The sequence below is a fragment of the Nannobrachium achirus genome (assembly GCF_963921795.1).
Source record: "Nannobrachium achirus genome assembly, chromosome: 19".
Taxonomy (NCBI): Eukaryota; Metazoa; Chordata; class Actinopteri; order Myctophiformes; family Myctophidae; genus Nannobrachium; species Nannobrachium achirus.
In genome coordinates, this window is record NC_137826.1 from 52,113,046 (window position 1) to 52,140,718 (window position 27,673).

The 27,673-nt window shown below is 42.0% G+C and overlaps 1 protein-coding gene across 1 annotated transcript; it reads right to left on the reverse strand.

Annotated features, from left to right (window-relative positions):
• Positions 1 to 14,597: 14,597 nt before the first annotated feature.
• On the reverse strand, positions 14,598 to 16,328 carry LOC308304107 (uncharacterized protein; the record flags this gene model as incomplete). Its single annotated transcript, XM_080748666.1, has 2 exons — positions 15,977 to 16,328; positions 14,598 to 15,229 (listed from the first exon to the last, which is right to left on the reverse strand). Exons 1-2 carry the CDS (start codon positions 16,317 to 16,319, stop codon positions 14,598 to 14,600), a joined length of 975 nt encoding a protein of 324 aa, XP_080604792.1. The 5' UTR covers positions 16,320 to 16,328.
• Positions 16,329 to 27,673: the final 11,345 nt, after the last annotated feature.

Genomic DNA, 27,673 nt, shown 5'->3' on the forward strand with positions numbered 1-27,673 from the left:
TTGGGTTAAATATTAACTCCGCCATTGTATCATCCATGCCACTGTGGCTCAAGAGATGAGCACAGGTTCAACAAACCAAGAGTGAGGAGTTCAATTCCCCACTGGATATTTTCACTGTCCATCTAAATTCTAAAAGTTGGGTTAAATATTACCTCCGCCATTATATCATCCATGCCAGAATGGTTAAAATTAAGGTTCATATGTCAAAGTTTCCAGGTTCAAACCCCAAACAAAACTGAAAAATCTCAAAACTCAAAATAACATCAAAAGCCAATGAACCAACCAAAAAGTGCACTACAATGAACTCAAATATCCCAACAAAGTAAAAAAACAAAAAAACTTGAACCACAAAATTACTTGGGGAAAAAAACAATAAATTAAAAGAAATGATGAATAAAAATAATTTAACTTAATATGTACATTTCTAAAGCTCCTCCCCCTGGAGGTGTGGCAGCAGCAGACTCCTCCCTCTTCCACCGGGGCTAAAAGATGGGGTGAAGAGGGAGCTGGGCTCTCTCCGCCCTCATATCCTAAAAAACAAGAAAAATTAAGGCGTTCCCTGACCAAGATTCAAACCCTCAACCTTCAGGTTGTGAGGCATCTACTTTACTCTTGCACCACCAGGCCTTTCACACTAATAGTATTTTGGAGGTTATATTTAAAGTTGAAAGGAGAGATGACAGGTCAAAAGATGAAAATCCACTGCAAACACCTCTACCCCTGATAGAATGACTGAATCTACTAGATCACCCCCTGATGATCAGGGTTCATTTTGACAAGTAAAGATCCAGAATACTGCCAATGTTTTTTCAATGGGAATCGAGACGTTTTCTTAGCAGAAAAAAAGTGAGTCCCAAACATTTCTGTGTCTGAGCAGCGCTGATTGGCTGTCAGGACGTAATGGGTGGAGCCGGGGGAAGCGAATGTCGCTTCTCTCCTCCGACCCTCCGAGCGGCGGTCACACGTGGCCAAGTTGTGCATCAACTTGGCCACGTGTGACCGCCGCTCGGAGGGTCGGAGGAGAGAAGAGACATTCGCTTCCCCCGGGAAAACGCAAAACAAACCTCGCCCAGCCTTACCCTCCCCTGGCCCGATCTGTATGACCTACATTTTCAATGTTTTATGTTTTTATTTCTATCAGCTTTAAAGAGGGTTCAGCATATTTTGTGCCTTATTAACTCTGCCTGACTCAACACATTCATAGGGTTACCCTTACCCTAACCCTCAACACACTCATAATTACAGGAGATTTGGTGATATAGTCTGGTGTCTAGTGATCTCTAGTGGTGCTTGAGGGTCATTGCATGGTGTTGGGCGTATTGGGAGTCACAGGTTTGATTCCCCAGCTTGATTATTTGTCTCCAACATCTTACATGTTTTATCTTTTAATACAAATCTTTCTTATAGGAGCTCCTGGCACTACATGTTTTCAGATAGTGGTCTGCAGCCAAATTTGTATTGATCAGATTTTACTTGACAATGGCTTGTAAATATCTGTGTCATAGCAGTTCAATTAATAGAGTAACTGCCTTGAGGTCGAAAAGTCAGAGGTTCAATTCCCAGCCCTTGACAGTGTGTTGCGTTGGATAATCACAGAGGCTGATAAACACAGAACTTTAAGATCTCTGGATGAATATCATCTTTTACTTTTTCACTGAAGCAGGGAGTTCAAATCTTCCACAGGATATTTTTGCTGTCCATCTAAATTCTAATAGTTGGGTTAAGTATTACGTTCGCCATTGGGCAATCCATGCCAGCGTGGCTCAAAGGTTAAATCCAAGGTTTACAAATCAAAGGTTCCAGGTTCAAACCTAAAATAAAACTGAAATATCTCAACTCACCAAACAATTAAGATAGCTGGTAAATCAAACTGAAAGTTCACTACAATGAAACTCAAATGTCACAACAAAACAATTATCAAATAAAATGGTAATGGGAAGAATCAATCACCGTCACATATAAACCGAAAAATACCACAAAACTGCTGGGTAAAACACTAGCATAATAATATAAAAAGCCCCAATAAAGACAATGTTGAATAAACAATTTAACTTAATATGTACATTTCTAAAGCTTCTACCTCTTCCACCGACCGGGCCTAAAAGAGGGTGTGAGGAGGGAGCTGGGCTCTCTCCGCCCCTGTCGCCTTAAAAACACAGAAAATGAAGACATACCCTGATCAAGAGTCAGACCCTCAACCTTCAAGTAGTGAAACATCTACTTCACTCATGCACCACAAGGCCTTTCACACCAAAGCAATCTTGCAGCATATATTTAAAGTTGAAATGAGAGGTGACAGGTCAGAAAATGAAAATCCACTGCAAACACCTCTACCCGATATAATAACTTAAAATTATACTGGCCATGATACTGACCATTATTACTGACATGATACTGGACATGATACTGACATTATTACTGGCCATGATACTGGACATGATACTGACATTATTACTGGCCATGATCAACATAGCCTAATACTGAAGCCTGAAGAACCCACCGTGGGTTGAGTATTACGTTCTCTGAAGTAGTTTTTCATGTCAATGTGGCTCAAGAGATGAGCACAGGTTTAACACACCAAAGGTGTGGAGTTCAATTCCCCACTGGATATTTTCGCTGTCCATCTAAATTCTAAAAGTTGGGTTAAGTATTACCTTCACCATGGTATCATCCATGTCAGTGTGGCTCAAGAGATAAACACAGGTTCAAACCAAAGGTGAGGACTGAGGAGTTCAATTCCCCACTGAATATTTTCACTGTCCATCTAAATTCTAAAAGTTGGGTTAAATATTACCTCCGCCATTGTTGCATCCATGCCAGTCTGGCTCAAGAGATGAACACAGGTTCCACAAACCAAGAGTGAGGAGTTCAATTCCCTGCTGGATATTTTCACTGTCCATCTAAATTCTAAAAGTTGTGTTAAATATTAACTCCGCCATTGTATCATCCATGCCACTGTGGCTCAAGAGATGAACACAGGTTCAACAAACCATGAGTGAGGAGTTCAATTCCCCACTGGATATTTTCACTGTCCATCTAAATTCTAAAAGTTGGGTTAAATATTACCTCCGCCATTGTATCATCCATGCCAGAATGGCTCAATGGTTAAAACAAAGGTTCATATGTCAAAGGTTTCAGGTTCGGTTCAAACCCCAAACAAAACTGAAAAATCTCAAAACTCAAAATAACATCAAAAGCCAATGAACCAACCAAAAAGTGCACTACAATGAACTCAAATATCCCAACAAAAAACAAACAAAAAAACAAACAAACTTGGACCACAACATTACTTGGGGAAAATCACTTACATAAAGGGAAAATAAAAACAATAAATTAAAAATAAAATGTTTAATAAATTAAAAACCACAAAACTGCTGGGTAAAACACTAACATAATAATATAAAAAGCCCCAATAAAGGCAATGTTGAATAAACAATTTAACTATATGTACATTTCTAAAGCTTCTACCTCTTCCACCGACCGGGCCTAAAAGAGGGTGTGAGGAGGGAGCTGGGCTCTCTCCGCCCCTGTCGCCTTAAAAACACAGAAAATGAAGACATACCCTGATCAAGAGTCAGACCCTCAACCTTCAAGTAGTGAAACATCTACTTCACTCATGCACCACAAGGCCTTTCACACCAAAGCAATCTTGCAGCGTATATTTAAAGTTGAAATGAGAGGTGACAGGTCAGAAAATGAAAATCCACTGCAAACACCTCTACCCGATATAATAACTTAAAATAATACTGGCCATGATACTGACATTATTACTGGCCATGATCAACATAATACTGAAGCCTGAAGAACCCACCGTGGGTTGAGTATTACGTTCTCTGAAATAATTTTTCATGTCAATGTGGCTCAAGAGATGAGCACAGGTTTAACACACCAAAGGTGAGGAGTTCTATTCCCCACTGGATATTTTCGCTGTCCATCTAAATTCTAAAAGTTGGGTTAAGTATTACCTTCACCATTGTATCATCCATGCCAGTGTGGCTCAAGAGATGAACACAGGTTCAACAAACCAAGAGTGAGGAGTTCAATTCCCCACTGGATATTTTCACTGTCCATCTAAATTCTAAAGGTTGGGTTAAATATTAACTCCGCCATTGTATCATGCATGCCACTGTGGCTCAAGAGATGAACACAGGTTCAACAAACCAAGAGTGATGAGTTCAATTCCCCACTGGATATTTTCAATGTCCATCTAAATTCTAAAAGTTGGGTTAAATATTACCTCCGCCATTGTATCATCCATGCCAGTGTGGCTCAAGAGATGAACACAGGTTCAACAAACCAAGAGTGAGGAGTTCAATTCCCCACTGGATATTTTCACTGTCCATCTAAATTCTAAAAGTTGGGTTAAATATTACCTCCGCCATTGTATCATCCATGCCAGAATGGCTCAATGGTTAAAACCAAGGTTCATATGTCAAAGGTTCCATGTTCAAACCCCAAACAAAACTGAAAAATCTCAAAATAATACCAAAAGCCAATGAAACAACCAAAAAGTGCACTACAATGAACTCAAATATCCCAACATAAAAAAAAAAAAAACTAAAAAATTTGACCACAAAATTACTTGGGGAAAATCACTAACATAAAGGGAAAAAAAGGAAAAAAAAAAAAAACAATAAATTAAAAAAAACAATAAATTAAAAAGAAATGTTAATTTAACTTAATATGTACATTTCTAAAGCTCCTCCCCCTGGGGGTGTGGAAGCAGCAAACTCCTCCCTCTTCCACCGGGGCTAAAAGAGGGCGTGAAGAGGGAGCTGGGCTCTCTCCGCCCTCATATCCTAAAAAACAAGAAAAATTAAGGCATTCCCTGACCAAGATTCAAACCCTCAACCTTCAGGTTGTGAGGCATCTGCTTTGCTCTTGCACCACCAGGCCTTTCACACTTACAGAATTTTGGAGGTTATATTTAAAGTTGAAAGGAGAGATGACAGGTCAAAAGATGAAAATCCACTGCAAACACCTCTACCCCTGATAGAATGACTGAATCTTCAAGATCACCCACCCCCTGATGATCAGGGTTCATTTTGACACAACTGAGTTCTATTCCAGGTTATTGTTTAAAACCATCTGTTTGAACATTTGTACTTTTACTGAGTCTGCACCTGCATTTACACTTGAAAGCACTTTAAAGCAAACAGTTTTTTTCCCTTCATTTTAGCCCAAGTAATGTCATTAAAATTCATACCCTTTTTGTCATATGGATTTCTTAGTTTCAGAGTATCAAAACTATAGCAGTTTCAGCCACAAGTTTTTCTTGTTTTGCCTCTCACTTTATAACAATATTTATATTTATAAATGCACTTCACATTCGTGACAATCTCAAAGTGCTACAATAGGCAAGTATCATCACACTATTAAAAAACATTTAGAAACTTTAAAGTTTATAAAGTTTCTCAATTAACTGAATTATTAAATATATAATTAAATGTGTATGTGTCACAGCCCAGCCTGTGGGGCCATGACAAATTGAGGAGGACACGTGGTAGTGGTTTTAAATGTAAAAATAATGTATTAACAAAATGTTTAAGTAATACTTTCAAGAGTTTGGGCTGTTACGACCCTTTAAATATGGCTCAAATACCAAGGGCTATAACATAATAAACGGACAAAGTCAGGTCTCAAAAAACATTGAATCTTTATTTTACATAAAAGCTGGTGCATAATTCAAGTGCTTTTGTTGTTACAGACCAACGCAATAAATAAATACTAGATTAAATCATTATAACAACGTAATGTGGTTCATTTGGAACATACTTGGCTGGCACTACATGAACGGGATAAATACTGTGGTTTGCAACACTAGGTAATGGAGTCCCGATTTTACCGCATTTGACTACAAATGGCTGACAAACTGTGGCTTGATTAAAAATAAACAAGCATTGTAGCTACATGGCTGGTGGGAGGACCAACAGAATTATGTCCCGATCTCTCACATTAATTAAAAAAAGTCTTATTTACATGCAGAGTTAAGCTCTGGCGTTTAAGTGAAATGTAGCCTGATATTTATGAAATACATTTGTGGCTTTATCACATTTTAAAGAAGAAAAAAAAAATCAGCTGTGGTATAAAGTGGTACCATGCAAGATGACTGCCCCAGTGTCAGATTCAGTCACAAATAGTGGAATATGTTGCAAAGAAACACAAGTGTAACAAACTACTGAAAGACCTAACAAAAATCCTAACCAAACAAAAGAAAAGGACGGACAGGCTAGCCACTAACAAGAGGGGAGCTGGGTGGGCCAGCCACTATGTGGCCGTCGACCCAGCACAGCTCCCAATAAACTACCAAAACAAAGTAAAGAGCTACACTATGATCAACAACCAAATAATACTTACGACCAACCCATCAGAACTTAACAAATACAGGAAAACTTAACTAAGGAACCACATGTTGGGTGTTCGCTGTTGGGGTGCTGGGGGACTCATGGGAGCTGACAAACACTCTAGCCTAGGCCCTAATCACAGATGGAGAGCAGCTGACACAGGGCGGAGAAACCAAGCCAATCATCAGTTGAGTTGCAGGTTGAATGTCTAGCCAATAGCCATGCAGCAGAGCAGATCAGAGCCAGCCAGTCAGGGTGGACACTAAACCAGAGGACAAATAATCATTAGTGAACAAATATAGTCATCATGCTGTATAGTGAGGTGTGCATATGTGCAGGCACATAACAGATGTGTAGTTCAGTAATCAGTAGTGTCAGCAATGCATGGATGTGTGGTAGGTGTAGTGTGGGGTGTTGTAGAGTGTGCAAACTCAAACATAAGGGTGCTGTCGTCTGGACAGGGAGAGAGAGACTGGCTTGCCACCCAGTCTTATGTAGGGCTCCAGGGAGTACTGGCCAGGTGCTCCAAATGCACCTAATCATCAGGCTCATTGGCCGACACCCATAGGCTCTGTGGAAGAAGCATACATACAGGGAGAACACCATATGGACACCACAGGCCCTACAGGCCAGGTCAAAGGGGCTGTGACTGTGACATATATAATAAATAATTTGTAGTATGTAGATGATTATTTACAAAAAAAAAAAAAATAGAAATCTACTGGATTCTGACAGTCCTCTGTTTTCAACCCTGGATGCCAAGCTTGAAAGAATCTGAACCAAGTGTGTGAAGCCAGACAGGGATATTTAGCTTAAATGAAATGGATGAAAACAAAGCCAATCTGACCCATTTCCTCAAATGAGTTAGAGAAGATATTGTAGTTCCAATTATGGTCAGGGAATTGGTATTAGTGGAGGGTTTGAGGATCCTGAAAAGGTGTCATCTGTAGCTTCATATTAAGTATAAAGAAGCTGTTACTCGCATACTGTACTTCTACATTCAGCTGATGCAACAACCAAGGCTATCAGAGGCGCATCATTCTCTGCAGACACAGCTGTGCTGGTGTTTATTCTTATGTTTGCATACCAACTGAGACAAGAAATGTGGATACATTAAAAAAAATATCAAAATGTCAAGTGAGATACTAAATGGTCTGTTAGCATTTAATGATCTCACTGTCAGTTCAGTATAGGAAAAAGAGAGCCTGGAAATAGTTCCAGCCCTCAACTTCTCCACAACTTTGGTGAGGAACTGAGGATGAAGTACCAAGTACAGCTACTATCTCATTGGCAGTTTGTATGCACACTCAAAATCAACCAGCAATTCAACCAGCAATTCAACACTAATTCACCCTTTGTCAAGTCCCGCCCATTGTCCTGCCCCTCTCCACACCCATTGGTTGCTGTGTCTTGGTGGGACATTCAGTGGGACATTCCATCCATTGCCATGTTAATTCAGCTGCTTCATTGTTATTGTTATCATTGTTATTCTGTGTGCTCAATTCTAATTTCAAACTTTGTTTCAGTCAATTGGAGCTGCTCAGAGGCAGCATAGTGAATCAGCATGTTTAAAAAAAAATGTATTTCTCCAAAAATTATGTTTTAAGGCCTGCTGGTTGGTCAGTCAGGGACAAACCAGGAGGCTAACAAAGGGTGAATTGCTCATGTGCTCCTTGTGCGCAGCGAATCAGCTGGGTTGGGCTGAAAATACTAAATTTCCCTTGCTGGAGGAAATAGGTATCTATCTATTATTATTAAGTTCACCAAAATTGTATGTTATTACATACATTTTTACTGTTATTACATACATTGTATTATTTGTTTTCAAATGTATTTGACCATACCAGAGTGCTTCTTGTTTACTGATTACACATATTTCCATTATTAGATAATACCCAGGACAGTACGGTACAGTTTGCCATCAGCATTGGGAGTTGTCATGTTATATTCTATTGTATCGTCATATTGTTTATTTAGCATGACACATTTTCAATGTATTCTTAGTCTTGCTGTTATTCCGTGACCTGTTATGTTATCCATTTTGGTGTGATGTGTGTTTTAAATTGAGTCATTTCGTGTATACTCAAAATGGACAAAAACGCCATTAAGAAGTTGCCTTTTACCATAATATTTACAAATCTATTGCAATAACATTCAAAATAACTTTCCATATTGTTCTTTCATCTATTTCCTTTAATATAACATTGAAAGAAATACATTTAAAAGTAAAGAATTAATGAAATGCTTATGATGTTTAATCGGATTATTTGACTATAGCATGAAATGGGCATTCAACTATTGAAGGGCTTATAAAAGTCACCAGAAAATAAATTCAAAATGCCAACCACCTTAAAACATCTTCTATGGGTACCTTCTAACACAAAAAAAAGGTTGTCAGCTTCTACCCAAACATAGCCGCAAAAGTCATTTCTGAAGCACTTTTCAGTTTTGGCCCCTTGACTAAAATACAATTTTTTTCTTTAAATCTGTTTCTCTTATGATATCTTCTGCATAGTACTGCGTCCTGTCATTCAGTGTTATAGGAGTTAAAATGTAATGTAAACAAACCACAGCTTTCATGAGCTTATCCTTTTAATTGACCCACCAGGCTTGTACCAGACTGTACTGTTATGAAACTGTGTACCATTTCCTCTGCAAACTTCCAATAAATCAATCAATTAATGTAATCTGGAATGACTGTGGAATTGCTAACATTAGCAGTTTAGCTTCAACTAGCAGTGAAATGCTACATTGAAGCTCTACATTGTCCTGGGGACAGTGGGGAGACAAACATTAAAAACAAGTTAATTATGTGTTACATACCTCTGATCCAACCATGAAGAAGTCTCCATCTTGTTCAAACTGGAATTTAATAGGCTTCTTCTCTGTGTTGTTTAATGACATGTTTGTGGTGGTGTTTAGTTGTCATGTGGCTGCTGTGTGTGCAGCAGACAGGAAGTGGGTTCTTCTTCTATTACTTATGGTAGTATAGGTTGCAACCATTGCTGTTAGCTGCACACCGCCACCTACTGCACTGGATGTTGTATGTAATATTTGTGACTGAATTTGCCTACTTCAACCTCACATCATATTGATCTGATCCTGTGCTGGTGTTGTATCATTTTCTCACTCAATTCCCCTCAGAATCAAACTCCCCTGTTCAAGGCTCAACTCAGATTTGGTGAATGCTAACCTGCTGATGCTGGTGAATGCTAACCTGCCGACACCGGTGAACATGGAACTGAAAACGTGCAACATCCTCCGTTCACTTGTATGGGGGGAGTTCGATTTAGACGGGGAGTGAGAAAATAATACACTTTTTCAGGTTCTAGGGTGGATACAGCAACTTGAACTTTTGATGCATGCATGTTTGCAAATTAACCAGATACAGTAGGAGGGCTAGATAAGATCACACTAATATCCCTTCACGTGACCCTTGGGTTTCATTTGTCAGACAATGGAACATTTGTCAGACTATGGAACTTCATCTTTTACTTAGTTCCATAGGCAGTTCCACAAACACATTTTTGACTTGCAGGAGTGGATTTACCGTAGGCCTACATGAATTTACCTGATGTGGATTAATCTTTTGGGATTTAAATTTCCTTGTTGCACAAAGACTCAAAGATGTCCCATACCAGCCTACCTGCTACTGTTCTAGGGAACTGCAACTTATCATAGGCTCTACTGCTTAGTTTTCCACCTGGCCACACCTTACGTGCAATAATATGCATAGGATGCTATTGTTATCCTACTTATCTTTATTGTCCCTGAAGGAAATCTGTCTTCACAAGTCTGTTCAAAAACAACACAACCATAATACAAAACAACATATCACAAAGACAGATCATCAGGTCCCCCACTGTACACAGAAAACCATCCTATATCGACAGAAGCGAGGCGAGGCAGATTGTTTGTCCCCTCTGGTGGCAGAGGGGACAAAATTCCTGCTAAAACGAACCTTGCCACTTCAGGGTTCTGTATCTTTGCCCTGATGGCATGAGGTCGACATAGCAATACAGATGATGATCAGTGTCGTTTGTTATTGAGAGTGGTAAGCATGTGATGGCCTTATCAGTCATAGGCCTATCAACAAGTGTGCGTGTGGGAAGTCTGATGATCTTACAATACACTTCAGTCTGCGCTAGCGGAGTCTGTGTCCCTCCTTTTCTCCCACCAGTAGGCCTAACTGTTTACTTTTCTGTTAAGGATTTCCTTATGGTTTAGTTGTAGTTATATTTTGTGGACTAGGGATGCTGAGATTAATCGATACAGATCGTAATCATGATACAAACGTGCGCGATACGAGTGAATCGGTTCATTCAGTGTGTATCGGTAAAATTGTCAGGGATGAATCGTAAATAATGCATCGTATCGGCAGGATTACAATGTATCGCAAATATATCGTATCGCTGGCAGTGTATCGAGATGCGTAGGCCTATCGAATAGGGTATATGCACATACGCCATTTTGTTCTACTTCCGGGTGTCTTTCGACTTCCTTCACAGGTGTTACCGATGATGCTAATGAAGGCTCTGTTCCATTCTGGTCAAACAGAGTCAGGGTGCTGCTAGTGTGCATGTTGACTCACTGGAAACACTCTGCTACATGTCCAAATGTCCCCAATCCCCATACAGGTGTGTAACTCCGAGTGTACACATGGAAGAAAATGGCGTATGTGCATATACCCTATCGCCTCAGTGATGGAGATCAGCACCCCTAGTGTGGACACAACGGTGTGTTTTCACAGATCTTTTGTCGCCGAAACTCTTGTCACACTGATTACAACATTACTGGACAAAATTACAACATTTTGTCCAGTGTGGACACGTTGATGTTTCACAAGTATGACGTTTGTCTCCTGTGTGGATACGCTGGTGGTGTGTCCTCAGGTTATTCGACTGACTGAATCTCTTGTCACACTGATCGCAATAGTAAGGTCTTTCTCCAGTGTGGACACGTTCATGTTTCGCCAGAGCACCGGACTCAACGAAACTCTTGCCACAGTGTTTACAGTGGAAAGGCTTTTGTCCAGTGTGAATGCGAAGGTGTCTGTTCAGGGCCACTGACCGACTGAAACTCTTGCCACAGTGTTTACAGTGGAAAGGCTTTTGTCCAGTGTGAATGCGAAGGTGTCTGTTCAGGGCCACTGACCGATTGAAACTCTTGCCACAGTGTTTGCAAGAGAAAGGTTTTTCCCCGGTGTGGACAATCAGATGGCCAAAGGAAGCTATTTGTCACAATGTTTACAATGGAAAGGTTTCTCCCTGTTGGTGTGCGTGTTCCTTTGGTGTCTCTTCATGGCACCTGACCGACTGAAACGTTTGTCACAATGTCTACAGCGGAATGTTTTGTCTCCAGTGTGAACACATGGGTGTGTGATCAGGTCACATGACCTACTGAAACTCTTGGGCACAATGTTTGTAATAGAAAGGTTTGTCTCTGTCGGTGTGTGTTCTACTTTGTTCTCTCTTCAGGTCATCAGTCTCTCCTCGTTTCTGTCTGGTTACAGAGCTGATGAATTTCTGACAGGCTGCTGATATGAGAGAGAGAGAGAGAGAGAGAGAGAGAGAGAGAGAGAGAGAGAGAGAGAGAGAGAGAGAGAGAGAGAGAGAGAGAAATACTTGTAAGTATCCATGCCAATTATTATAATGATATGACAATAATGGACAAAACAGTCATATGACATCTCAAGCTGCCACACACTAAGGAAACTGAAGATAAGACTTCTGCCCTATGGGCCTCAGGGCTCGGCAAGGCTTACTCCTTAAAAAAAAGGTTGTACATTTCACAATGCTGCTTAGAAAAATACAAATTCAGAATAATTCATTTTGCAGGTACATTTATTAAAGGAATAAAGTTTTCACAGAAATGGACTATAAGCGTAATTAAAACCAAGGATGAATTCAACATAATTTCCAGAATACAAATTCAAAGTACATATCAATGTTCCCAATATAGTCCAAATCATCTTATCCATTTGTTATAGTACCAATGATAATAATCAAAATAGTAAAAAAGCAAGAATACATTCTTATCGCCCTTTCAAAGGTTAGAGATGCACACAAAGGTTGACAATTTCCTCTTCTTTTATGGAATTAAATTTAATTATGGGCGCTTACGGCCGGACTACACCAAAAAATGCGCACATACGCACGTACTGTCCGTGTAGACACTCGCGTATGCATAAACGCTCCAGGCTACACTAAGGAGGGAGTATTTGTGAGGAAGACCAGATAGTCTGTGTACAAAACGCATACGCGTGCTTAAAAAATAGAACCGATCCTATTTTTAGGGAATGCGTATCCGTGGTTCGCGCTATCCGTACACCTGGTGTAGCCAGCTGAATTGATATACATTGGATCTATACAAAACGCGCATATGCGCGCACGCCCCGCATACGCACTGACGTGCGCGAAACGGCTTGGAGTAGCCCGGCCGTCAATCTGAAGTAGTGCAAGAGGCCTTTTGGCGTGTGACATCTAAAGATCCCAACATCCCCTCCAAATGGGATACGTTTGTCAGCGTTATTGGTTAGATCCATTGACCCCATTACTGCAGTCTTCTCAGTGACCAATTTACTTCTGCATTTTTGTTTGTGATACCTTCTGGCTCAACACCTTGTCTAAATGACCCTTCACTAGGGGTGGCGATATGGTGATAATTATCATTGAGACGATACAATGTCTCCACGATATGCCTTTTCAGAGGTATCGTATATATCGTAATACAATTGAGTGAGCCTTGTAAAAAATCCTGTTTAATCGTTAATACAGAGATTCATTGCAGAATTCAATTTAAACCTGCATTTTGGTCAAAATCATCAGTTCTCAAACTTTCAAATGTCAAGGTCTCCACTTAGCTCTGACGGTATACAAATGAAACCAAATTGACCCGTAAGGGTCCATTTGGTCTCATTTGTATTGTACACAAAGCATTTCAATTACATTATTCAAATAACGATAATTATAATTTCCATCATGTCCCGCATTAGACCTGCAACTCTGTGCATCATTACGGCAGAGTACCCCTTTCTTAAAGGACAACTTTGTTTTTTTACAACAAGGGTTCATATTTTAGATTGCAATTAGAGAAAAGAAAATACGTGTTAAAATGTTTTCAACTACAGCTTTCTATCGTTTTTAGCGATTTTAATTACTTTGATTTGCATGCATGCAAGTGGCTAAATATGTATTTTTAGACACAATAAGCCCGTTCCCAAGATGCACCACAATCTTTTATGGTCAGATGTGAGGGTCAGATGTGCCTGTGAGTCAGACGGGGCTAATAGTGTTACTGTAAATAAATCGCCGGCTTATTGTGTCTAAAAAGAATGTTTTAGCCACTTGCACGCATGCCCCCAACCACTGAAATCAAGGACATTAAAATCACTAAAACTATAGAAAGAAGTAAATGAAAACATTTTAACACTCGTCTTTTCTTTTCTCTAATTACAATCTAAAATATGAACCCTTGTTGTAAAAAAATAAAAAGTTGTCCTTTAACCAGCCTTGTGATTTTGTAATGGTCCAGTACTATTCCCATATTAGTGTAGGCATTCTATGGATAAAAAGGCTTGAACCTTGAACACCACTGGGATTACGTTGGACTTCTGATTTAAGTATTTTTTTCCCCAGGGTCTTTTTTTTATAATGCCTGTACTATCTTGGTGTGTGTCTGTATTACAGCAGCATTGTGTGTGTGTGTGTGTGTGTGTGTGTGTGTGTGTGTGTGTGTGTGTGTGTGTGTGTGTGTGTGTCTGTCAGTCATGTTTGGCGATACAATACAAGCTTTTCACACAACAAAAAAGTTGATACATTTTTCATCATTGTAAACTCATAAGCAAGGTTTATGGGCCCTTGCTGTGCTATACTCTGCGTTATGAATTATTCTCTGACCCTCGTTTAGTAGGCCTAATAAGCTCAAATGAGGCCTTAACTTGAGGTAAAAGTAAAGGAAAACAGGGCTGAAAGCCATGTCTTTCAACAACAATATTGAAAAAAGCTGATCTACAAGCTTTTGCGTCAGGATGCGAGTTACTTGTGACCAGCTATTTTCTAGCAAAACGAATTTGCTACATCACGGTCTAGGCTCTCGGGCCGCAACAGCTTATCCATCGATTTCCAAGACAATAATCAATTTTAATAAGATACTCCAATTCTTCTCATGTTTCATCACACCTTATCCTCCACAATATGGGCACAATGATGTCTATCCAGGTAACCTGACGCTGTCACAGTGTTTCGTTGGAGTCTAAATGTTTTTCTTAACAGTCTGGACACAACGGTGTGTCATCCCCGTTCTCGCGTCACTGAAATTCTTGTCACACCGAACACAATGGAAAGGTTTTTCTCCAGTGTGGACACGTTGATGTTTCTTCAGCGCACCGGACTCGATGAAAGTCTTGTCACAGTGTTCACAGTGGAACGGTCTCACTCCGGTGTGAATGCGCAGGTGTCTGCTCCGGCTACTCGGCTGCTTGAAAGTCTTGTCGCATAGTTTACAGCGGAAAGGTCTTTCGACGGCGTGGATGCTGAGGTGTGACTTCAGATTACCCGAGTGATTGAAACTCTTGCCACACTGATTACACTGATAGCGTGTTTCTGCGGTGTGGACAAGCTGGTGCATCTTTAGGACACCTTCATGACTGAAGCTCTTGCCACATTGTTGACAGTGGAAGTTGTTAGTGCATTCCAGTGTGTCCTCCGTGTCTCCTTGTTTCTGGCTGGTTGTAGAGTCTGCGATCTGTCCGTCCCTTTGCGTTTGGCAGTAGAGGGCGCTGTGGCTTCTCTCGATGTGTCTGTCGAGGAAGACCTGGCCCGTGAAGTCGTACGGACAGTATGGACAAGAGAAGGTCTCACTCTGGGAAGACTGGATGCTCACTCCTGTGAGAGAGAGAGAGAGAGAGAGAGAGAGAGAGAGAGAGAGAGAGAGAGAGAGAGAGAGAGAGAGAGAGAGACGTACTTGTAAACACTCATCATCTGTGCAACAAATTAATTATAATTACATAAATAAAAGGACAAAACATTCTTATAATGATGCGTTCCAAATCAAAATCACAGCAGAGCAGGCCATGTTAATCCTGGCTTCTCAACAGTCGATTCACTAAGGCATAGGCTACACGGAGCTGGATATTTCATATATCCCGGTTTTTCAGATATCCAAATAGAAAAATATCTAGGTCCACACAACAAAGATATCTAGGTCTAACAAGCACACACACAGTAAAGTCTTCAGAGATATCCGGGTTCCCTGTCTACATGGATCCAGTGAATAGGATATTTTTCAATCGCTCCACTTATTTATCCGGTTTCAAAAATACCCAGCTTCGCAGCCGAAATATCCAGCTTCATGTGGCTGCAAGCCCCAAACGCACAAAAAAATGTCTAGCTTCAGAAATATCTAGCTCCGTGTAGCCGGCGCCTATAAAGCTAGGATCAGACTGCTGGATAATCGGGGTGATTTTTAGTCATATCAGGACTGTTCGATCACACGTTCACACATAGTCACCATTGTAACTATGTTTGATCAATTGAAAACACACATCCCTGGTTCTGGTGACTGATATTGGCCTCCTAATGTGTGAGGGGGCGTGTTTTTTCTTTTTATTACCCCGGCCCATGGTTACTTACTGTTGGTGTTGGCTTGTGACGTCTGAGTCGTTGAAGTGCTGCGTTTGTTGGAGTTGTTGAGTTTTCTGTCTTTCTTCTGCTTCTTTCTCTTATTGTTTGACAGAGACTTCGTGTACGACCAATCAGAGTCAGAGTCGTTGCCCCCGTCGTCTTTTGGATCCCGCCACATGTCACGAGGAGGTGAATGTTGATTATTCTCCTCCTCATCACTGCTGCTTTGATCATTCTCCTTATCATTCTCCTCCTCATCACTGCTGCTTGGATCATTCTCCTTATCATTCTCCTCCTCATCACTGCTGCTTTGCTGCAGGGGTGCTGGTGGATGGAGAGCCTGGTGAACCATGCTCAGAGGGAGTTTGTGAAGGACCACCGCTGCTGGGTTCATATCAGCCAGAAGAGAAGTGGAAGCTTCATCTCTTAGAGAAGTGGAAGCTTCATCTCTTGGAGAAGTGGAAGCTTCATCTCTTGGTGAAGTGGAAGCTTCATCTCTTAGAGAAGTGGAAGCTTCATCTCTTGGTGAAGTGGAAGCTTCATCTCTTAGAGAAGTGGAAGCTTCATCTCTTGGAGAAGTGGAAGCTTCATCTCTTGGAGAAGTCGAAGGTTCATCTCTTGGAGAAGTGGAAGCTTCATCTCTTTGTGAAGTGGAAGCTTCATCTCTTGGAGAAGTGGAAGCTTCATCTCTTGGAGAAGTCGAAGGTTCATCTCTTGGAGAAGTGGAAGCTTCATCTCTTTGTGAAGTGGAAGCTTCATCTCTTGGTGGGTGTTGTGACCTGGCAGCAGGACTGTCAGATGACACAGGGCTCACAGAAGAAGCTGAATAAGATATGCTGCCTGAGAAGGAGAAAGGTTTGGGAAAATATGACATCCTTACGTTAGGTTGAATAAATAAAAATGCATGTCATCACTTGGATTATGTTGTGAAATCAGTTGTGTCTGTTTGTCAACCATATATTTTTACACAGTGAGGGGCGGGCCCTAATTTAATGGATGACCTTTGCGGCTGCGCCGTGACAATGGGAGCGCTCGTTTTTGGGCGCGAGGTGGTGCAAGCGGTGCCTCCTTCCAGGGACTGCCCATAAGTCCGACATCTCATTAGTCCTACAGGGTTAAGTATAGGCATAGTTTTACTGAGGTTAGGGTTATAATTCACCAGGTTAACATTCACCAGGTTAGCATTCACCAGTGTCGGCAGGTTAGCATTGAACAGGTTAGGTTTAGGCATAGTTTTACTGAGGTTAGGGTTAGGTTTAGGCATAGTAGCATTCATCAGCGTCAACAGGTTACCATCACCAGTGTCGACAGGCTAGCATTCACCAGGTTAGCATTCACCTGCGTCGACAGGTTAGTTTTCACCAGGTTAGCATTCACCAGCGTCAGCAGGTTAGCATTCACCAGGTTAGCATTCACCAGCATCGGACCAGTGGGACGTTGGAACAATGAGACGTCGGACCAATGCCATGGCACTCATAAAGTGAACTACAAAACAAGCGCTCCAGTCCCAATCTCACTGGTACCTCAAAAACACAGTCAAATAGAACTACAAAACAAACACTCCGGTCCCAATCTCACTGGTACCTCAAAAACAGTGTGACATATCCACACCAATTTTACTATGTACAGGGAACATTATGTGGGCGCAATGTGTTAGCCCCTGGCAAAACCAAAAATCCCAGCTTAAAATCTATGGGTGCATCATGACAATGTTTTTCCTTTCTCTTTCTCTCTCGGAGATGTGTAACCTAACCGGTGCATTTGGAGAGCTCTGTGAGGAGGGAGGGAGAGAGAGAGAGAGAGAGAGAGAGAGAGAGAGAGAGAGAGAGAGAGAGAGAGAGAGAGAGAAAAAAAGAAAGAGAAAGGAAAAACATTGTCCATTCAGAAACATTGCCATTCAGAAGATTGACTTCCATTATTCTAAATGGAGGTGTCACCTAAACCTAACCTTAACCCTAACCTCAGTGGGGGTATTTCTGAATGGGGATGTTTCTAAGTGGGGGTGTTTCCGAATGGATGTCTGCCCCCAAATGGACCGAGTGTAGAGAAAATCTTATGCTTCATTTATACTTAATTAGACTGCTATAGAGCTGCACCTGAAACATACATCTGCTCTACTGTTTCCAGTGGTTGAAATGCCGCCTCAATTGAAGAACATGAGTGCTGTGTTCAGATTGGATGGAATGAAATGGGTTGAGCACTGTGCTGCTGCTTTTTACCGCCTGTAGCTATAATATCTCCTCATGTCCAAGAGATATGTCATAATCTTTACATAATCACATGCTTCCTCTTCAGGTTGCTTTTAAACCGCTTATTAAAGCATGACAGACGGCCGTGCAGTACAACTGTCCGTCATCATGTCCCCTTTGACTGTGACCCGCAATGTGTCCAGTGTCATCGTGCTGTGTAGAAAGCTACCTGACAAAGAGGCAACTCAAAACCAAAGCAAATTGGAAGCATTAAAAAGAGAATTACACATACAGGTGTACACAGGCAGAATAGCTGAGCACGGTGAGCGACCCAAAACTGAGGAAAGCCTAGACTAGGTACAGACTCGCAATAGGGAAAGGCCGCCACAGACAGACCCCGCTCCCAATGGAAGACAGATTTAGGCAACCACTACTATACCAAGACATAAGAGACACATACCTCCCACACATTCCCATTCCTACTGGGGGAAATGCAGCAATATGCGAACAAAGCAGCAAGAGTTGTGAACTGTTGTGATAAAAGACGGTTAGCCAATCTTATATATACATTCCTTTAAGAGCCGCCGCCCACATAGGCATAGGCACAGTGCAGTAACGGCACGACATGTCCACCTCAGACCATCTATAACGGTGCATTCGATCTACCCACCGGTCGACGACCCAAAACGAAACAAATGCGCATGCGCGAGAGAGAGAGACACGAGAGAGAGAGAGAGAGACAGTGAGAGAGCGAGCGAGCAAGAGAGAGAGACAGACAGACAGAGCATTGTGAGTGAGAGTGAGCGAGCGAGCGAGAGAGAGAGAGAGAGAGAGAGAGAGAGAGAGGCTTACAGTCCCCGTGGGTCTAAACCGAAAGTGAAACTTTACAACGGCATGGAGAAAGGCAGCAGAGCAGTCCTCAATTATTCATTATTTTCCTCACCGACACCAACAAGGGAATAAGGGACGTGTTTCAGCTCAAACAGCCTTCATCTGCTTTGTTCAATATGCAGTGTTGTACCCGAACGCGTTCAAAGAACGATCGTTCATGAACACGTTCATATTTTGGGCGAACGTGAACTGAACGTAATTGTTTTCGCTTGATGAACGATATTGTCGAACGCGGTCATTCTGACGCCCGTGAACGACGTTCGTCGGCGTTCGTCGGCCGTTCATGCGTCTGTCCTCTCCTCTCTCTTTTCAACGCACTGTGTGCCCATTCACTGAGCTGAAGTGTATTCTCTCGGTGGAACACTGTCTTACGGACTAGTATAGCGCTGCCCCTAAGCTCCCGATCCCCCCTCCCCTTTCTACACACAACACAGTTCAGTCTGCACTCTGAGCAGTGAGGGAGAGAGGGAGAAAGTGATCTGCCGTCTCTAAGTGAAGCTGTTAAAACAGGATTTAGATCACTCACTGGAATAATAACTGATCATCATACAGTACATCTTATAATATAGTCTAGCCTACTTCTACCTCTGTTCCTGAAATCCGCAATGTTGTTAGGGTGCTGGGTGCTCCAACTTTCTTGGATCAGATGACAGACTGCATGCACGGTAACACTGCCAGGCATAACGATCGACTCGATCGCCTCATTGAAAATGCGCATTTGACACAGATTTGACCACAGGCAATTAACAGCTCAACATTAATAGCAGCTGTTACAAACGCTTGTTTTCTCTGTCTTGTGCACGTGTGCAGTGGCGGTTCTACGCGGAAGCTTTTGGTGCTTAAGCACCAGTATTTTCCTGACTAGCACCAGTATTTTCCGGATCCAGTATTTTCCTGATCGGGGCTTGCAAAATCGGGAGAGAGACGAGACGGTCAGACGGAGAAAAGTGTGATAACCAAGTGCAGTACTACTCCTAAACAACAGGCCCCGAGGCAATAAAAAGCAGAGAAGAATATTTCAAGTCCCTTGAAGCGTCAACACGACTCGCACACAACACAACACACACACACACAGACAGATACATACATACCAGCCGGGCGGCATCGAGGCATGGAAAGATTCTTTGGGAAGCCCTCAACTCGGACAAAATCTGCACATACACATACAACAGACCACTGAGATGAATGTCATTTAGACAGACATCTCAACTACTCTACTCACTAGTGATACTAGTCTAGGCTCATAACAGCAGTGGGATGAGGAGCTTAGTGACTATAGTGCAGTGGTGGGGAGGGGATTGATGGCTAATTTAAGTATAGTATTTGACATGTGGTGATATTATAGTGTATATATATTGTTGCTTTAACCACAACGTAGTGAACCATATTAATATGTAAAAGAAATCAAATAGTGTATAAACCTGTTATATTTTAAATGAGTTATTATGACTGACTAAGGCATAATCTGAGCAGTGAACTCTGCTGATAAGTTAGAAAAGCAGCAACCATCCAAAAGCGAGTGTCACTCACTCACTGCATACCTGATTCCCTGCTCTCAGTTGGGGCAAAATTTACCTAAAGCGAGTGGGCGGGTTTATGAGCAACAACAGGAAGTGAACTGGTCTGGGACCACTGCATGCAACATGTTTGTGTTGTTAAGAGAGAGGGGCTTTGTTTTCATCAATCTTTTTCCAAAAACTGGGACAAAAAATGGATAAACAGGATAAAATATGATACTCTGCTGTTGATTGTTGCTTCTGGTTTTGGAATCTAATTCTTCTGAATGGTGAGTACACTTGACTGCTGCTGCAGCTTGCCTAACTCTTTTCTTGATGTCAAAAGTTGTCCGCTGAGACAAATGTTACTTAAATCATCAGTTGTTTTGCTTAACCTAAGGGGTGGGTGGGGACTGGGAGAGGTGAATAGGGCAAAATGGCTGCAAAACTTAAAAAATAAATTAATAAAACTGCGGTATAGTATAGACTATCTTGCTGGCTGGTGCATGTGGAGACTGAGAGGCAAAGGGAAAGTGTAGTGTCCCGTTCCCGATTGTTTAGCAAAGAAATAAACCGCGGAAATCCGAATAAAACGCGTTCAAATCCGCGAAAAACCGCTAATTTTCGCGCGCGCGTGCGCACATACAAAAGCTCCCTGTAGCACCCCCTACTGCTCAGGGCTAGAACCGCGCCTGCACGTGTGTCAACTGTTAAATCTGTAACCAAGATGTCAAATAATTCCGTGTTATAGTGCAGTGGTTCTCAACCTGTGGGTTGGGACCCCTAGGGGGATCCCCAATTTTATTTTTGGGGGGGTCCCTGACTCCCCAGTTGTTAAGCTTAATGTTAACATTGTTTTCTCACTCAACAATAAACAGATCAACATACAGTATAGGTGTGGCATCTGCACATTTCTAAAGCACATGTTCACAAGCATGTAGATCGGCTATTTTCACAATCAAACAGTCAAACTAATGTAATGCCAACTCCTATAATTCCAAGTGCTTGTCAGGGTGGGGGGTCCCCAGTTCATAGGATTATTTTGGGGGTTGCATCCTGAAAAGGTTGAGAACCACTGTAGTAGTGCAGGTAGGGCCTACTCAGTAGATTCTCTCCACCTTATTTTAAATGACTTGTAAGTTCCACTTCTCAAAGGGGCAACTTTATTTGTCAACCTGAATGGCAAGCCTAATATTATTGTGTTCATGTCTTACTTTATTTAATTCATATTTCTTCAAGACGTCGTGTGTAGGCCAGTGTTTTAGACATAGCCTTAGGCCTATTGTATAGATTGCTACACAATAAATGGTAAGGTGAAAAAACATAAATAAAAAAAATACATAAATATATATATATATATATTTTTTTTTTTGAAGAATTATGGTTAAAAAAAGAACGAAAAAGAACTAAGTTAGTTCATTTTGGGGAACCATGAACTTTAGTTCAAAATATAGAATCATGAACTAGAAATGAACTAGTTCCTTTTAGAAGTTCTGAACTTGAACTTGAACTAGTTCGTTTTTAAAGTGAACTTTCCCAACACTGTCAATATGCAACCATGGAATAATTATAACTAATTGAAAGCACTTGGTCAACTTTGGAATTGTAAGCCAAGCCCCCCCCCCCCTCCCCCCAGCAGGACAGTAAACTCTCCACTCGCAGTACTTGTGTGTGTGTGTGTGTGTGTGTGTGTGTGTGGCAATGTTGTGTATTGTAACTGCGTCTTCTATTGCAAACAGTGCTAAACTCTTCAATCAATCAATCAGTCTATACAATAACGTGAAGTCTAGAATTGAGCAGCGGCGCAGCCGCCGCAAATTTCTAGTAGAATGCAACCACTCTAAGGACTACTAACCATAGGGTGTCCCGGGTATACCTCTGGACCCACTACCCATATAAACAGAGCGTCTACCTTTAAACATATTTTAAATCTGAGGCTTCTTTTTTAATACTATTCAAATCGCTTTGGGAAAAAATGCTGATATTTTTCCCAAAGTGACTGCAAAAGAATGCTGCATTTCTTTTTTTTCCTCCAAAAAAGCATAATAACATGTATAATGACTAGCCTGGTTGCCAGCCTGCTACGCTACGTTCTGCAGATGTTGTCACTTCGCTTCCAGCCTCCTATCTCCAATGGAGGGGGACATAGAAACGAATGAAAACCAACCGTGGCTTCTTATTGGTCTGTGGTGCGTGGCGGGACAAATACACCAATGTGTATTGGCTGGCTGATGACGTAGCTACCCCAACCCTACTCTGATTTGTCAGAATAACATCCAATCGGCAATGATATTGGAAAAAGGAAATGTTTTGCACTCAGCTACATCGTGTCACATTGCGCCAGGCACATGACAGGGCACTTTGTATCTTGAGTAATTTCATTGAGTAGACTGACCTGAGCTGGTCTCCTCCCACTCATCACTGTCATCAGTGACTTCAGAGTCAGATCCCAGTTCAATTTCGACTTCAGAACAGTATGAAGAGATGACTTCTACATCATCATCGATACTGTTCCCTGCTACCGACACCGATCCATGAGGCTCCTCTGGTCTTTGAGGAAGCTGCTCTGGTTCCTCTTTAACGTGTGGGGGCTCTGGTTTCTCCTGGGGCAGTCTGGGGCTCCTCTCCTGCTGCTCCTCTTTAATGGGTGGAGGCTCTGTTTCCTCCTTGACCAGACTGGGGCTCCTCTCCTCCTGTTCCTCTTTAACGTGTGGAGGCTCTGGTTCCTCCTGGGGCAGTCTGGGTCTCCTCTCCTGCTGTTCCTCTTTAACGTGTGGGGGCTCTGGTTTCTCCTGGGGGAGACTGGGTCTCCTCTGTTCTGGGGAAACCCCGTCTTCACACACGACCACGTGCTGGAGGTCTAGGATCAGAAAAGAAAATCACATGATGGTGATCAATGGATCCCTAAATTGTAAATCACTTTCTTGTCTTACAAAATATGTTAAAGATACCTATGTATGACACAACCCGAAATGATCATGTACGATACAGCAAGTCACGTTTTCTAAACGTTTTGGAAAAGCAATGTAAACATATGTTTTCTCATGCAAATAAAGCTCCTTTGAATTGAAATTGTGTAGATAGTGATGAAACACCTGCGCCTCACTGTGCCCCGCTGATAAGACCAGCTCATAGCCGTCTTAATCGCAAAGGCTATGGGGAAAATAGCACTGTGCCGTGGTGACCGTGCAAGACCTCATTTTAAAGGACGAGTTCACCTCTGGGACAACCAGATCTTATTTTATTGTTGTTTGGGAGAAGATCAACACAATCCTGAGTTATTTTTTGTGTTCAATCTGGGTTTTGAGATATTTTAGTATTTCAGCGTGAACGATGATGCTTTTTGCATCATTTGACACATCATGCTGCATCATATGATGCAAAAAGCATCATCATTCACACTGAAATACTAAAATATCTAAAAACACAGATTGAACACAAAACATTACTCGGGGTTGTGTTGATCTTCTCCCAAACAACAATAAAATAAGATCTGGTTGACCCAGAGGTGAACTGGCCCTTTAACACATAATCACCCCCATTAAAAAAAAAAAAAAAAAAAAAGGAAAAAGAGAATGTTTTGCACTCAGCTGCATTGTGTCACATTGTGCCGGCACATGATAGGACACTTTGTATCTTGAGTAATTTAATTGTGTTTAAAGCAGACTGACCTGAGCTGGTCTCCTGCCACTCATCACTGTCATCAGTGACTTCAGAGTCAGATCCCAGTTCAATTTCGACTTCAGAACAGTATGAAGAGATGACTTCTACATCATCATCGATACTTTTCCCTGCTACCGACACCGATCCATCAGGCTCCTCAGGTCTTTGAGGTAGCTGCTCCGGTTCCTCTTTAACGTGTGGGGGCTCTGGTTTCTCCTGGGGCCGTCTGGGGCTCCTCTCCTCCTGTTCCTCTTTAACGGGTGGGGGCTCTGGTTTCTCCTGGGGGAGACTGGGGCTCCTCTCCTCCTGTTCCTCTTTAACGGGTGGGGGCTCTGGTTTCTCCTGGGGGAGACTGGGGCTCCTCTCCTCCTGTTCCTCTTTAACGTGTGGGGGCTCTGGTTTCTCCTGGGGGAGACTGGGGCTCCTCTGTTCTGGGGAAACCCTGTCTTCACACACGACCACGTGCTGGAGGTCTAGGATCAGAAAATAAATCCAAATTGTCAAATATTAGAGGCAGAAGTTTTGAAAATAGCCGATCTACATGCTCATGTAGATCTGCTATTTTCACAATAGAACCGTGTTACACAAATATGTAATGCCTCAACTCTTAGTGCTTGTCAGGGTGGGGGGGTTCCCAGTAGAGGTCTTCACGGGTCCAAAAAAGCGAACCGAAATCGAAAAGTACCGTCAAGTTTCATCCGATTCCGACCTGTTCCGAAATAATAATCACATTACAAAACCGAACCCGAGTGGCCCCGTAACGGCCTCGTCCGATTCCGTCCCGTTTCGACGTTCTTTCTTTTTTTACAGACCGAAACCCGTGACATCCCGAAATCCTTGTATTTCCGAGGTTCCGAGAGACCCGACCATTTAATCATTATTAAAATCCCCTTTCATGTACCGAGATCCCTCACTCACGGCAGCTGTGCGGCGTGCACTGTTAACTGATTGACAGGCAGAAGAAGGCTGCCAAGGAATCTAATATTAACATCGAAACAAATGCCAGGGATAAAGGAATACTTTTAGGCTATTTTCTATCAACAGAGGTAAGTCATTTTCGGCTTGTTTGTCATGGTTTAACTTGTAGGCGAGTGCTTTCTCATCAGCCTGACGGGTGACAGCAGGAGAAGCTGCTACGCATCACGCACACGCATGCATTACACACGCACCAAGCTGTTTTTTCCCCGCTGTAAATCTGATCTTAGACCAGCATTATCATCTCACAGTTACACAGCCTTTCTTCATGTCGCTGCCTCGCGGCTAATGACGGACCTGAATCTGATCCTAGGTCAGCCTAACACAGCACAGCACACACGTTAAACACAACTCCGCTCCCTATCCTGATCATAGCGCAGCACCTCACGCCAGCGCACACACACATTGATTGATTGCTTTATAGTTTGCATAAAAGCAGAAAGTACACACGTCACACACAGTACGGGTCCTATCGGGTCCTCTCGGGTTATACACATGATGATTACAGTCCCGTGTACGAAGTGTTCCGAGGGAAATGCGACCGTTTCCAACCCGGCTTCGAGTGATTATGATAAAACACTGACCGAACCCGATATGGGTCTCTCGGGTCCTCGGGTAATTTCGGGGTCGGGGCCCCTGTGAAGACCTCTAGTTCCCAGTTCAAATATGATTCTTTTGGGGGTCACAGTCTGAAAAGGTTGAGAACCACTGGAGGGCTGCTAGCCAGGGACAGTCAAGTCTGCCCTCTCGCCAGAGACCCAGAGAGCTCCAAGTTTAGCGTTTTTGACATTTCTATCCACCTTTTTCAGTGAGAATTTACTGTAGCATTATCTGTGGGACACTTCCGGTTAACAGCAGATATACAAGCTCACGTTGCGTTACAGATGCAACCATTGTGAGCTTGAAGATCATTCTCGGCCGTGACGCCGGAAACTGCCCTAACACCTTCTGCACAATGCACGGCGGGACGTGGGAAAGTTGTGGATAAATAAGCATAAACAAACATATTCACATGAACAATGTTGATGTAACAAGCAGATTTGTGTGGAAATATAATTTTTATGGACACACACATCTTGCTTAGACAAACCAAACATGTTATTACAGGCTATTACAGGTGTTAATAGTCAAAGGACATTACATTAATAACTACGTGTTATTAGAAGAGTTTCTGAAAATGTTTCTGCATTTCTGAGAAATGTTTCCTGTGCATAAAACTGACATGCAACTAAAGCATAAATTAGGCTTAAGAAACTCCCAATCTGATTTGACCTACATGAATTGATTGTTGTGAAACTTGTTTAGGCATTGATATTGAGTGTTTATACCGTTCATCTTCAATGTGAAGGCATCTGGTTGTTTGTGTCCATCTATCTTCACGTCTAGATGTAAGGGGAGCTGCACTTCTGTCTGGGCAGGGTGAGCTCCAACGCTTAGGGAGAAATGGACCAGTCACACAGTGCTTAGAAATACACTGCGATTTAAATACCTCAAAACAGACAAGGCCCTGTGATCTTTGGTGACCCTAAGGGGATGCTAAAGATGCTGCTTCCTTTGTAAAAACAGAAACAATAGGCCATATTCAAGCTCACAGATAGTAGGTCTGCTATTTAAAAAATACCGGTAAACACAAAATCTGAAAGATGTGCTATTTGTTTCTTTTTTAGCATCACATTATGCAATTATCGCCAGAACTTACCTGGGGTGCGCTCTAGGTTCTGTCCTAATGAAAATGGCTTTGTATTTCTCATCATTGCCCTCAAAGATCTCTTCACATTCTGATGCCTTCAGTAATATAACTCTAGAGGCTGTAGATTGTCAATAGGAAAGAAAGAAATAATAATCATTGTGGGTTAATGTAACATCTCTGTTCACAACAATACAAGTTAAGCATTGTGGTTATCGTGATCACGGTTCTTTCTATGTCCTGGTGTGTTCACATGAGCAACAGCAACAGGCTGGAAGCGACATGATACTTTTCAATTCTCACAATAAAGTTGAGCAGGCTTCAACAGTGCTTCTCTCACCATGTTCACTCCTTATCCCTTTCCACACAATTCAGGCTTCATTGGATAGTCCAGTGGTTCTCAAACTCTTTTGGCTGGAGTAGCCCTTTATTCTGATTTCTGAAGGCGAGTACCCCCTTCCCCTGACTATGGCATTGACATCACAAGTCCAGTTCTCATGCCAATATGTTCAAAATAAAACAGCATAATGGCAAATAAACATTGCTTTCTATTCATTAAGTTGTACTAATCAAGGTGTTGATGTAATTTGGTTTAACAATTTACAAAGGAGCAGGTTCACAAAAAGTCTGTCAATGTTTTATCATTGACCACAACACAAAATACTCCCATGTTCTACATTTATTTCTCACGTACCCCCCTGGGTACACATTTTGAGAAACACGGGATTAGACAGTCTTTGATGCCTCACTGTGTATTGGATGTATATTGATGATATATGCCTCAAATTGCCCTTAATTTATTTAA